The sequence below is a fragment of the Rhineura floridana genome, chromosome 5 (assembly GCF_030035675.1).
Source record: "Rhineura floridana isolate rRhiFlo1 chromosome 5, rRhiFlo1.hap2, whole genome shotgun sequence".
Lineage (NCBI taxonomy): Eukaryota > Metazoa > Chordata > Lepidosauria > Squamata > Rhineuridae > Rhineura > Rhineura floridana.
This window is the reverse complement of record NC_084484.1, coordinates 187,774,137-187,788,603: the sequence shown is the minus strand read 5'-3', so window position 1 is coordinate 187,788,603 and position 14,467 is coordinate 187,774,137. Positions and strand designations below refer to the sequence as shown.

The 14,467-nt window shown below is 47.2% G+C and overlaps 1 protein-coding gene across 1 annotated transcript; it reads right to left on the bottom strand.

Moving 5' to 3' along the window:
- Positions 1-3,730: 3,730 nt before the first annotated feature.
- LOC133386043 (olfactory receptor 52P1-like) lies at positions 3,731-4,666 on the bottom strand. The gene has a single exon (XM_061629668.1). The coding sequence runs from the start codon at positions 4,571-4,573 to the stop codon at positions 3,731-3,733; it is 843 nt and encodes a 280-aa protein (XP_061485652.1). The 5' UTR covers positions 4,574-4,666.
- Between the last annotated feature and the right edge of the window lie 9,801 nt (positions 4,667-14,467).

Genomic DNA, 14,467 nt, shown 5'->3' with positions numbered 1-14,467 from the left:
GTTGGAAAACCGTACTCAAAGAGTGGTCGTTGGTGGCTCTGCTTCGGACTGGAAGGAGGTTTCGAGTGGAGTGCCACAGGGTTCTGTCCTGGGGCCGATACTCTTCAACATTTTTATCAATGACTTAGATGATGGGGTGGAGGGAAGCCTTATGAAGTTTGCGGATGATACGAAACTGGGAGGGATAGCTAACACAATGGAAGACAGGAATAAAATCCAAAGGGACCTGGATAGACTAGAAAATTGGGCTGAAATTAATAAAATGACATTCAATAAAGACAAATGCAGGATTCTGCATTTAGGCCACAAAAACAAAATGCACGGGTACAGGATGGGAAATACCCGGCTTAGCAGTAGTGCGTGTGAGAAGGACCTTGGAATTGTAGTGGATCGCAAGTTGAACATGACCCAGCAGTGTGATGCTGCGGCAAAAAAGGCAAATGCGGTTTTGGGCTGCATAAACAGAGCTATAGTTTCCAGGTCGAGGGAAGTAATAGTCCCACTATATTCTGCATTGGTCAGGCCTCATCTGGAATACTGCGTTCAGTTCTGGGCGCCTCATTTTAAGAAAGATATAGACAAGTTGGAGTGGGTTCAGAAGAGGGCGACGAGGATGATAGCCGGTATGGAGAACAAGTCTTAGGAGGAAAGGTTGAAGGAACTTGGCATGTTCAGTCTGGTGAAGAGAAGGCTGAGGGGCGACATGATTGCACTCTTTAAGTACCTGAAGGGCTGTCACATAGAGGAGGGTACAGATTTGTTCTCTGCTGCCCCAGAGGGTAGGACTAGGTCTAATGGTTTTAAGTTGCAGGAGCGTAGATTCAGATTGGACATTAGAAGGAACTTCTTGACAGTAAGGGCAGTTCGGCAATGGAACCGACTGCCTCGGGAGGTGGTGGGATCCCCTTCGCTGGATGTCTTCAAGCAGAGGCTGGACAGCTATCTGCGGGAGATGCTCTAGCTGTGGATTTCCTGGTGTGAGCAGGGGGTTGGACTCGATGGCCTACAAGGCCCCTTCCAACTCTATGATTCTATGATATGATTCTATGATAAATCAGGCGTGAGAAACCCCGTGGCCTTCCGGATGTTATTTATTTATTATTTGATTTATATCCCGCCCTTTCTCCCAGCATGAGCCCAGGGCAGCAAACAAAAGCACTAAAAGCGCTTCTGCGCACAAAGCCGATGCTCTGCCCTGACGGTCGACGGCCCCTTCTTCTTACAGAAACAAAACAGAAATAGAAGGTAGAAGAAAAAGAGGAAAGCCAAAGAAGAGATGGATTGATTGGAGGACATTGAACTTGTCAAGGATTATCAATACCTTGGCACAATCAGTAACCAAAATGGAGACAATAGTCAAGAAATGAGAAGAAGGCTAGGACTGGGGAGGGCAGCTATGGGAGAACTAGAAAAGGTCCTCAAATGCAAAGATGTATCACTGAACACTAAAGTCAGAATCATTCAGACCATGGTATTTCCGATCTCTATGTATGGATGTGAAAGTTGGACAGTGAAAAAAGCGGATAAGAGAAAAATCAATTCATTTGAAATGTGGTGTTGGAGGAGAGCTTTGCATGTGCCACGGACTGCGAAAAAGACAAATAATTGGGTGTTAGAACAAATTAAACCAGAACTATCACTGGAAGCTAAAATGATGAAACTGAGGTTATCATACTTTGGACACATCATGAGAAGACATGATTCACTAGAAAAGATAATAATGCTGGGAAAAACAGAAGGAAGTAGAAAAAGAGGAAGGCCAAACAAGAGATGGATTGATTCCCTAAAGGAAGCCACAGACCTGAACTTACAAGATCTGAACAGGGTGGTTCATGACAGATGCTCTTGGAGGTTGATGATTCACAGGGTTGCCATAAGTCGTAATCGACTTGAAGGCACATAACATCCACACACAACTTTCTCTCAGAAGATTATGTTAAGGCACAAAGGACACACACACACACCTCCAACTCAAGTGTGTGTGTGTGTGGGAATCTCACAAGTGCAGAAAGTCTCAGGGCCAGCTGTCAGCCTGGATCCAGTCAATGGCCCACCCAACTCACAGTCCTCCTTAGCTCAAAAAGGCAACATCTGATTTCTTACTAAGAGGGTTTACTGGGGGACCCATTTGTCTCCTGGGATGAATATATTAAGTGGAGCATTGTGTTGGAAGTGGGGCAAGAGCAACTCCTGCTTGGGTTCTTTTGTTTGTATTCCAGAAGGGAGATAGAGTTGGGGTCTTCCACCTGGCTAGGCTGCCTACCTTTACCTGTGCTCTTCTCTACCTAACTTCCTTCCCTAACTGATATGCTCAGGGAAGCTGACCTGCCCCTCCTTCGTCTTCTTCTTTGACTGTCCAAGGAGAGAGGAGACATCTCTGTCTTTGCTCTCTCTCCTGAACATGAGGGCGACTCCCACGTTTGGGCGTTGCGCCTCCAACTTAGTTAGTTAGAACTAGGTATGCCTTTCTATCTACTATATATTTCTATAAATATAAAGTAGGTTTTCTTATTTTACTAAGTCTTAAGTCTCAGTGATCTCAATGCAGGGTAAAAGCCTGCTACTTGGGTAAATACACACACTGGCACACGCAGCTCAGACGCTGAGTATCTCTGCATATTTCCATAACGCATTGCTCACCAGGGAGGAAATTATTCTTCACCAGGTGCCAGCCAGGGACCACTACACTAGAACACACACACAATATGTCTAGTGCTGCAGCTCAGGTCGTTGTTGCAGATCTGGATGCATGATCTACATTTTCCTGCCCAGGTTTCACCTTCGACTCAAAAAGTTTACCCCCAATTGTTGTGGATTCTTCTATGCCATGGTGAAGCCTTTTAAGTGGTGAATTAGCTTCTTGTGCAAATGATCCATGACTGTCTTCCAAAAATGCAATTCCTTCAAAATGCAGGCGCATTTATTTATTAAAAATGTCAATACAAAGTTATGTATTTATAATATGTAGACCATTCCTTCCTGTCAAATGATTTGCAAGGTTACTTATACCAAAGTTACATTAAAGATGGCATAAAAATGCAATTGGTTTATTTATGTTATTTTTGTCCTGCTCTTCTTCCAGGGAGTGCAGGGCAGCGTACATGTCTGTTTTCTTCTCACAAAAGCCCTGTGAGGTAGGCTGGACTAAGAGGGCATGATTGGCCCAAAATTCACCCAGTGGCCTTTGTGGCTGAGCAGAGGTTCACAGCCAGGTTGGCTCCTAATAGTCGCTGCATCCAGCTGCAGAGGCTGGCCATAAAGCATGGTTTCCTTTGTGCCCCCATCTGGAGGCTAAACCCCCAGGAAGGTGATAGCCCTCGAAGAAGCTGAACATAAGAAGCATCATGCTGGGTCAACAACCCAGCAGTCTTTGCAGAACTCAGTATGCCTGCCTGCCAAAGGAGACCAGTCACCAGACAGATGTATTCATCTCTAAAGAAACTACTACTTCGCACACCAAAAATTATTTATGGAATTGCTGCCATAGGATTTATTGATGGCCATTGGCTTAGAGAGATTTAAAAGAGGGTTGGGCAAATTCATGGAGAGGAGAGGAGTGGAGAGGAGAGGGTTGCCAATGGCTGCTAACCATAATGGCTATGTGGAACCTTCTACCCGCCCCCCATCGGGAGATGCTTTACTTTTCCATCTCCCCACACAGATAATTCTGTAAGTTTCTCACAGAGATGTTGTCAACAGCCAAAGGTATTCCATTGGGGTTAGCTGGGCATCAGACACCCTTCCAGTGGAACCCCCGCAGCACCCTCTCACGGATCTGCTTCGTCCTCACCCCATAGATGATGGGGTTCAGTGTTGGTGGCACCAGCAGGTAGACATTGGCGATGAGGATGTGGACGTGATGGGGGATGCTGCCTTGACTGAAGCGATGCGTGAGGAATGTGAAGACTGCAGTGGTGTAGAAGACAAGGATGACACAGATGTGGGATCCACAGGTCCCCAGCGCCTTGAGGCCAGCCTCTTTGGAGGGCAGGCGGCAGACAGTGCACAGGATCAGTCCGTAGGACAGCCCGATGAAGAGAACATCAAAGGCTCCGATAAGGGATGCCACTGTCAGGCTGTATGCCTTTGTGACTGCCATGTCTGCACAGGCCAGTTTGACCACAGCCATGAACTCACAGTAACTGTGGGCAATGATCCTGGTCTTGCAGAAAGGCAGCTGCCCCACCAGGAATGGGTGTGGGGAGAAGAACACCACGCCCCGGGCCACTACCACGCCACCGATAGTGGCGATGCGGGTTCCTGTGAGGATAGTGGTGTGCCTCAGTGGCTTGCAAATGGCCACGTAGCGATCACATGCCATAGCCAGGAAGAAGCCAGACTCCATGGCAGTGAAAGAGTGGATGAAGAACATCTGGGCCAGGCAGGCTTTGAAGCCAATGTGCCTGGCACCCAGCCAGAAGATGGCCAGCATCTTGGGCAGAGCAGAGGTGGAGAGGACCAGGTCAGTGAGGGACAGCATACACAGGAAGAGGTACATGGGCTGGTGGAGCCTTGGGTCAGTCCCGATGAGCAAGAGAATGGTGCAGTTCCCCAGGACGGCCACCAGGTACATAGAGAAGAAAGGCACAGCCAGCCAAGCATGCAGCGACTCTAGGCCGGGGATGCCTAGTAAGAGGAAGGCAGTTGGGCTGAAGATGGAGAGGTTGGAGGGAGGAGGCTGCATGCTGGGTCCAGGGGCTCTCACAGTTCTCCACGCCCCCTGGGGTGGCAAGGCACCGTGGCAGCATCTGTGGTCATATGGCGCTGCAAGTGAGAAGCGGGAGAAAGTTATGTGGTGGGAAGAAATCCCAGGCACAGCAGCCGTGGCCTCAAGAGGGAGAGCAGGATGGCGAGGCCTGGTTACCCAGGGCTGGTTGCATTAAAAACAGTTAAAACAAGTTACAGTCACAGGAACAGGGAATTACACAGGAATTACAAACTTCCTCCAAAAAGCTCCGGGCAGCACACATATTTTCCCCACTCCCCTTTTATCCTCACAACACCCCTGTGAGGTAGGTTAGGAATAGTGACTGATTGGCCCAAGCTCATCCAGTCTCCCTGGTTCTGGCCTGACACTCTTATCTTTACACCACGCTGGCCCCACTGCTGAGAGACCCAGGATCATGGCAGCCTTAAGCAAATTACTTTCCCCCAACCTGGCTGACATCCCAAGGTAGTTGTGAGGATGAAAGGTTGTAGGAATTGTGACAAAAACAACCAAGCATCTTGCAGTGCCTTAAAGATGGACGCATTTATTAGGGTGTATGATGATGATGATGATGATGATGAATATTCTGCCCTTCCTCCCAGAAGGACCCCAAGGCGGCAAAGAAAACACTAAAAATACACTAAAAACAGACTTTAAAATATATTAAAACAAAACAGCTTTAAAATCCTATGGATCATTAATGATAACAACAGCATATTAAAGGTGCATACGCAAGTCGGAAGGTATCCTCACAAAGGAAACTAGAAAGAGGAGCAAGTGAAAAATGGCAAATGCCACCTTGGTGTTAGAATACAAACCTTTACATTTCTGCCAGAATTAGCTAGTGCAGGAGGACAATTTGGAGATGCCTTTGTTTTCCTGGCCTTAATCTTCTTGAGCCTCTGTGGGGCAATGCCCCCCTCCATGCCGCCGGCCATGGCAGCTCTCGCTTATTCTGCACCACTGACTGGGTGAAGAACACAAGACGAGGTCCCCCACACACACATAATCTTCAGGAGCTTCCAGTTGTTTCTTCATGCCCTTCCCTGCTAGTTTTTGTGAATGGGGTCGAGATGAGTCATCGGCACCATTTCAAACAATGAGAGTAAAATATGGAGAAAATGCAAAGATGAAGAGGATGAAGCACAAGTGGTCAGGAGAGAAAAGGCCATTGTACAAAGATTGTGATTCATCACTCAGTTTGAAACACATGAGATTGGGCAGTGGGGGTGGGGAGCATAAATATGAGTGATTGTGACTGGAGGAATATTGCAGAGGCAGGAGGGTGGGGTGGTCAAGGCTGGGACCGGGAGGGCATTTGGATATGAGGGAACAGAGCCCCTCCATGCCCTGATCAGCAGAACATCTGGGCAACATGATCAGTTTTGGAACAAGCAAAAGGGTTTCTTCCGCAAACCCCCCCCCCCCGTTTCCCACATATTTAGACTTTTTCTGCCCCTTCAGCTGTTGCGAAGGCTGCCGGGGGCAGAAAAAATTCACAGAAGTGCCAATGTGACATGCTGAGACCGTGGGGTACCGAGATCTCTGGGTTGACTTCAACACTTGGCATAGTGGGCATGAAGTGGCTAAGGATGGGAAGATCTGTCAGTTTCAGTCCTCTCAGTTTCTCATTTTGCCAATGTTAAATCCAGTTCTCTACATTTCAACAGCAATCGGCAAAAAATATTTTAAAAAACCCTCATGAAAATCCACCATTTTAGTGCAAATGTTTCCAAACACATTTTAGTAGGCAATTTTGACAAAGGTTTGCACATTTTTGAAAACAATTTCTCATCATTTCATGCCTGTTTGCATGTTATCTTCATTCATTTATTCATTTTAATGCACACTTTCCCCTAATATATGCTTTTTTGTAAATGTTGCGTAGTTGGCGAACTGCATCCCAAAATTCTAATTAACGTGCATTTCGAAGGATGGCTGTGTGTCGGTTCTCTTATTGTTGTGGAAATTGCGAATTTGATAAATTCTGCTTGAAATGCGAACTGAATTGAAATTCTCAGCCTTCCCTAGATGTGGCCCCACTCCCACCTCCCAGCCCAACCCACAGTTCATGAGTCACCACAAAGGAGTCCCCCACATGCCAGCCTAGTGATGTAAATGGGCCCAGATGGCTTCAGAAAAGACTAGTCAGACTCTATGAATTATTGATCTGTGATTTCTTGCCAAATCTAGATGGCTTAGGTCAGAGCAGACAATGGAGACTCTTTTAAAAATGCTGTGATGAATATACCATGTAAAAGACACTTTGGAAAGACTAAGTGCCTGCTCCGAGGGCAACACCTTCCATAGCCCCCGGGAGATGCTCAACCTCTGGCTTCTGACAAGTTTGGAACACCAAGAATGATCCCAGAGGGGGATTTTCACAACATCTGGGCATCGACAAGGCTTAAACTGCCAGGCATGGTCTGGGGTAGTTTGGGAAGGCATTAGGGATGTGACACCCTCCTCTGAACAATCCACGATGGGGCTTTGGCAGTCTACACATGAAGCACCTGGGTTGACGTTTTGGCCTGTTAGGGCTGTTGTCCCTCTTATGAGTAAGAAGGACTGTGGGCTCTCCAAGTTCCCTTCCTTGGGATGTCACCCCACTTGCCTCTCCTTGGCCTAGTTTGCCTTCTGAAGGGGGGCAAGCCCCACACAGCCAGCCACCCTGCCAGACTTTATCTTAGCCAAGGAAATGGCCTCACTCTGCAGCAGCCAGAAGAGGATGCACAGACTGCATTAGGCACTCACCTTGCGGTTCAGCCGGCAGCGAAGGGCAGGCAACCAAGTAAAGCAGGCAGCCGGCAGCTTAGCTTATATGTGGCTCTGCAGTGCATCCCAGCTGGTGCCAAAGGCCCCAGGGAGACCGATGCTGCAGCCAGGTTTCAATGAGCAGAGCACCCCAAGGCCATCAATGGGCTTGCCTGGGAGCAGAATATATGCTCTGCTGCTCTGCTATGGACAAGTTATGTAAATGGAACCCCCCCTGCCCTTGGCCCTGAGGAGAGGCAGGAGGAAGACCCCTGGGCTGTCTCCAAGGGAGAGGGCACCTGAGAGTGCACAGACATCATTCGCAACAGATCAAACTCATGCCAGAGATTAATTCTGACCCACTGCTGAGCCTCCTGTGCTACTGGGGGCCCATTCACTTAGGCAAACAGCCTGTTTGCATGGTTCCTCTCAAGCAGGTACAAAGAGAGTTTAGAGAAGGGTACTGTATGAGCAAACCCTCTGCAAATAAACTCCTGCCAAGAGGTCTCCAATTCTGTGGCAGCCCCAGAGCATGTCACCCCGATCACAAAAATCACAGTTAGGGAATATCTGTGGAGTGTCAGTTATTACAATCACTTCTTCTCATGGTCCCAGGACCCAGGGATGGTCCAGAGAGATGGGCGGGGAGGGTACTCTCTGCATGCATGAACTGGGCGTAAGATCGATGCATTCAGGGAGCTTCTCTCTGTGGCAGACAGAACACCTGGGATAAGAAACACCTGCTTGTCATTGTGTGCACACTCATGTCTTGGGTGGAGGCATACCCCACTACTAATGCCACTGCTTTAACTGTAGCCAAGGTATTGCTGAAGGAAGTTATCCCGAGGTTTGGAGTGCCAGAGACAGTTGACTCTGACCGGGGCACACATTTCACAGGAAAAGTATTGTCACACATAGAGGAGGGACTGGGCATCTCTCACCTCTTCCATACCCCATACCATCCCCAATCCATCGGGAAGACTGAGAGACATAACCAGGAATTGAAATCATTTTTGGCTAAATACACTCAGGAGATGGGGTTAAAATGGCCTCAGGTATTGCCTCTTGTACTGTTTCATTTACGCACACGGCCCACGAGGGCTCTGGGTCTCTCTCCATATGAATTGCTGTTTAGACACCCGCCATCGAAGGGCGGAAATTTGCCTAAGCCCAATGTCTCCTTACTGGGGGGGGGGGAACATGTCACTGCCTCTCAGTTTCTTTCCTTACACAGCAGGTTGCAAGAACTGTGGCGGGCGGCGCGATACGCTCAGACGGTACCCCTAGAGGAGCAGGTCCATCCGTTCCGGCCAGGAGACTTTGTCTGGGCGAAGAAGTTTGTCCGGGCGAGCCCGCTCCATCCGAGATACTCGGGTCCACACCAGGTTTTATTGACAACTCAGGCAGCGGTGTTCCTTGAAGGAAGGAAATCCTGGATCCACCACTCGCATGTAAAGCCAACGGTTGTGGACTTCAGCATCCCCGACGAGCTGGACCCTTGTTCCAGAGGAGGAGCAGCACCACCAGTACCAGAAGTAGTGCCAAAACTCCATTTGCGACGGGATCCAGTGACTGACTTGTGGGCCCCCAACACAGTCCCTTTCAGCGAAGCAGAATCATGGTGAACGCCAGCGCGTGCTGGGTTTCTGTAGTCCAGACTTTCGTTCTTCTCACCTACTTGGGACGGTTCCCTGTTTTGCCCTTATGTTGCCCAGATGGAATAAAGATATGTTCAGAAGCAGATTATAATATACCCCCGGCTGGGACCAGGATGGGATTACCTGACCAAAAAACGCCCGGGAAATGCCCAGACCCTTACATGTATCACATATTTCGGGCGCACAATCAATCTTTTGTAGTTGATATTGCTGGATGGCAAACCAGATGTCAGAAGGCAGCCGTGGTGTTCCAGCAAAGGTATTTTGGCCCCGAAATTACCCAGTGCATTCGGGCAGAGGTGGCATGGGCAGTGCGCTTAGCTTTGAATTGTGTTGTGCCAAAGGGGTTGGCCAGGTATGCCCCATGTCCAGGAAACATGGACACGTTCTCCTTAGTGCAATAATACTCTGTGTTTACCTACAAAGAAAAAGGAGCTCCATACCCTAAATACTGCATTGGGCTTGAACACATAACTTGCTACAACACGTTGCAGGAGTTAAGACAGAAAGGTCTACTGCAAGATATTGCCCGCCTTCTGCAACCCCCATCCCAGTAAAATTGTTCTCTCCGCCTCCCTTGGCATACAAAGGGGACAGCTGGACAGCTAATGTATTTCTCTCCCTTCTGGAAGCCACGGCCCCTAAGAATGGCACCTGTTACGTTTGTGCACACACACCTCCTCATGGGGCAGCTGGGGTCCCCATAATAGGTGCACCTCTCTCCCTTGAGGAGATCCCTGATTTTTTGAAGTGACAACCTGAAAAGGAATTGGATGGGCCTTTGGAGACTAGTGGTCCATTGCAAGGGGACATCTGTGTAAGCTACAGACTCAGGGCGTACCTGGGTATGCATTGCTGTTTCATCATAAGTCAGGTACGGGCTGGCATGTGGAGAATGTGTAATGACCCCCATTCACTCAGTAGCAACTCCACCTGGATCCAGGCCTGGTATTCCTTTTTGCCACAGGACTCTCCCAACCCTAACCTGTCTCCCTTCCTTTTTAATTTGCAATCCAAACCCACGCCCAAAGGCCTCTGGTGGCTGTGTGGCCATCGAGCTCGACGTTATCTCCCAGCAACAGATAGTTGGACATGCACCTTGGGAAGGGTGATCCCAGGGCTCCGTGTGACAGATACTCCGCCTGTAGCCAGGCACAGGAACAGGAGGAAAATGGGAGAGGCAATCCTAAGGGGCCTCTTCCCTCAGTATGAAGCTGGGCAAAAGTACATGCATCTGATAAAACTGTCTAATTCTTTTGAGGATTTTTTAAATGACACCACTGTTTCCTTGCATGATTTGACTAATGAGCAGGGACAAATTAGGACAGTAGCTTTACAGAGCAGGTTAGCTATAGACTACCTGTTAGCCAGCTCTGGTGGCATCTGCGCATTAATTGGGAGTGAATGCTGCACCTCTATCACGGATTCAAAGGCAGATGTCCTGCAACATTTAAATCACCTAGGCAAAGTATATAATGATGTGGAGAAAATTAAGCAGTCATCCATAATTCCAGATATTGCCGAATGGTTCAGTGGTTGGCCAAGCTGGCATAAGATAATAGCTTATATCATGTTTGGGCTATGTGCCTTAGTAATCTGTCGTTGTTGCATTCAATGTCTTCCTAACCTTGTATCCACACTCTCCACTTCCTTTGCACATTTTGCTTCCACCTGTCTAAAGAGGCCTCAGTCGGGGACTGAGCCAGCTTTGAAAGACACGACCTATCATTTAATGCACAAGTCTGGTTGGCCAAAGGAAGATGAAGCAGCTACCTATTAGACGCAGGACGTCTAACAGGGCTGAGAGGAGGAAATTGTTGGGAATAATTGAACCCAGGGCCTGAAATAGAAAACACCTCAGAGATTCTAATAGGCAAACATAGAAAGCTTTCCGGGTTTCGTTTTCCCTGGCGTGGGAACGCAACCTCAGAGGTGCCTGCGAGGCTGCAACATTGTTTCTCAGAAGATAACTACATTCTGTTCCACTCTCTGCCCTTTACACTGCTTTCACGCCCGCATATCTCTTTCTTGCTAAATCAGCAAAACAATTCCATAGTTCTCATTAAAGTTGTAACGGTTAGAGTGACCCTTCATATGTATGTATTTCCATGTTTATGATTTCTAAACGCTAATCCAAGCCCCTTCTTCATTGTTTTATTTAGAATATTGTTCATAGTCCTGATTTTCAAAGAAACAACATCCTGGCTTTGAAATACAACAAATGATATGTAACTTCAGCTTGTTATTTTTCCTTTCATGTTATGATGTATTCCGTCTGTTAATATTTTTGCTTGAGAAACCTATAAAATGGTAAAACAGATAATAAACAGGGCTCTCTTCCTTGCCAGACTCTTGTGTCTGTGTGAGCTTGAGACCCACTTTTGATCAAGAGGTGTGTGTGTGTCTTTACTTGGTATCTGGCTGAACATCCAAACAGGTAATTGGAATCTCCTCTGCTCGCACTCCTTCCCAGGGTAGTATGGTGAGCAAAGCCCACCCTTGGTGGGAACTAAAAGTCACCCTAACACAATCAGTGATAACGCCTCCTCTCTCATGTGAAAAAAGGCCCTTGGGTAGCTAACAAAGCTGGTCCTCTGCTAGAGAGCCTGGAGAACCATGGCCAGTGAGGGCAGCAATGCTGGCTGGCTAGACCAAGGGCTGATTCACACGGGAGGTAAACTTCGGATTAAAGACGCAGCTTTAGCCTTCACGATAGATTTGCAAGATTCACACTACCTTCCAACCTGCTGTTTTCCATTCACATTTAGTATCGCTGTTTCCTTGTGGCCCCATCCCAAAATCTACATGGTTACTTCCTCCAGAGTATTGCTAATGTAGAAGGGGAGGGGTTTTTTGTTTCATTGTTTCTTGTCAATTGCACTCTGAAGCGGGAGAGTGTGGGGCGTGCAATAGACACAAAAACTTTTTTCTCTCAGTTTCATTTCCTCCTGATATATTTATAGCACCCCCCCCTTTTATTAAGTATGTATGAAATGCAATTTTTAGTGGAAGAGTGTGTGTGTGTGCTCGCACCTTCTGTCACATAAGTAATTGGGCAATACAACAATATTGGGGGGTTCCATTGACCATCATGCAGGGGACTGTTAAATAACACACACACACACACACATGATGTGGTGATGGAGAATTTTTCTCCTATGGGATCTTTTGCTGGGGGTCCTTGAAGAAATTGGAAGACACAGGCTTGAAGCAAAAAGGTACACCTTTATTCTTTACAAGCATATGCAGGGTCAGCCTCCCTGAGACATCCAGGAGAGAGTGCACTGAGGCACTGTGTGCAAGCTCTTTTAAGCAGTACAGTTACAGCATGTGACAGTAGTTCACCAGTCCCATAAGTTCATAGAATCATAGAATCATAGAGTTGGAAGGGGCCTTGTAGGCCATTGAGTCCAGCCCCCTGCTCACAGCAGGAAATCCACAGCTAGAGCATCTCCTGCAGATAGCTGTCCAGCCTCTGCTTGAAGACGTCCAGCGAAGGGGATCCCACCACCTCCCTAGGCAGTCGGTTCCATTGCCGAACTGCCCTTACTGTCAAGAACTTCCTTCTAATGTCCAATCTGAATCTACGCTCCTGCAACTTAAAACCATTAGACCTAGTCCTACCCTCTGGGGCAGCAGTGAACAAATCTGTACCCTCCTCTATGTGACAGCCCTTCAGGTACTTAAAGAGTGCAATCATGTCACCCCTCAGCCTTCTCTTCACCAGACTGAACATGCCAAGTTCCTTCAACCTTTACTCATAAGACTTGTTCTCCATACCGGCTATCATCCTTGTCGCCCTCTTCTGAACCCACTCCAACTTGTCTATATCTTTCTTAAAATGAGGTGCCCAGAACTGAACGCAGTATTCCAGATGAGGCCTGACTAATGCAGAATATAGTGGGACTATTACTTCCCTCGACCTGGAAACTATAGCTCTGTTTATGCAGCCCAAAACCACGTTTGCCTTTTTTGCCGCAGCATCACACTGCTGGGTCAAGTTCAACTTGCGATCCACTACAATTCCAAGGTCCTTCTCACACGCACTACTGCTAAGCCGGGTATTTCCCATCCTATACCCGTGCATTTTGTTTTTGTGGCCTAAATGCAGAATCTTGCATTTGTCTTTATTGAATGTCATTTTATTAATTCCAGCCCAATTTTCTAGTCTATCCAGGTCCCTTTGGATTTTATTTCTGTCTTCCATTGTGTTAGCTATCCCTCCCAGTTTCGTATCATCCACAAACTTCATAAGGCTTCCCTCCACCCCATCATCTAAGTCATTGATAAAAATGTTGAAGAGTATCGGCCCCAGGACAGAACCCTGTGGCACTCCACTCGAAACCTCCTTCCATTCCGAAGCAGAGCCACCGACGACCACTCTTTGAGTATGGTTTTCCAACCAGTTGTGAATCCACCTGACAGTATTTCCATCTAGTCTGCATTTGACCAGTTTGCTAATCAAAAGGTCGTGGGGGACTTTGTCAAACGCTTTGCTGAAATCTAGATAGATGACATCTACAGCATATCCACCATCTACTAAGCTAGTGACCTGATCAAAAAAAGAGATGAGATTAGTTTGACAGGATTTTTTCTTGACAAACCCATGCTGGCTCCTACTAATCACAGCATTGTCATCTAGATAGTTGCCAATGGACTCTTTTATTATCTGTTCTAATATCTTTCCCAGTATTGAAGTCAGACTGACCGGCCTGTAATTCCCCGGATCTTCTTTTTTACCCTTTTTAAAGAGCGGGATGACGTTTGCCCGTCTCCAGTCCTCCGGCACCTCTCCCGTTCTCCAGGATTTCTCAAAGATGATGGCAAGAGGTTCCGAGAGTACATCAGCAAGTTCCTTCAATACTCTGGGATGCAGTTCATCAGGCCCTGGAGATCTGAACTCATTTAGGTTAACTAGGTTCCTTCCCACATAACATCACAGTTCCTCCTCTCTGCAATCTTTCCAAACCAATCAGAAAGCATTAGATAATGTACTTATTTTTCCAATTTTCTGTCTGTCTTACTAATATCACCATTGTTCTGCTGTCCACCTTGACTAATGGTCTTCCAGGCCAGTTGAAACCAGTTACCATTGTGAATGTGCTTTCAAGCAAACCTGGTACTCTCATTGTTTCATTCTGATAATCATGGGGGATTGTAATGCAAAAGTAGGGAACAGAGAAGAATTAGGAATTGTGGAGAAATGGGGTTTGGAGACAGAAATGAAGCAGGAGAAAGACTTATTGAATTCTGTGAAGCCAATAATTTGTTTCTTGCAAACACATTTTTTGAGCAACCGAAAAGACATGTGGACGTCACCAAATAGTCAATATAGGAATCAAATTGA

Coding starts and splice junctions, on each gene's coding strand:
- LOC133386043 (XM_061629668.1), bottom strand. CDS start 4,573: ATGTACCTGGTGGCCGTCCTGGGGAACTGCACCATTCTCTTGCTCATC.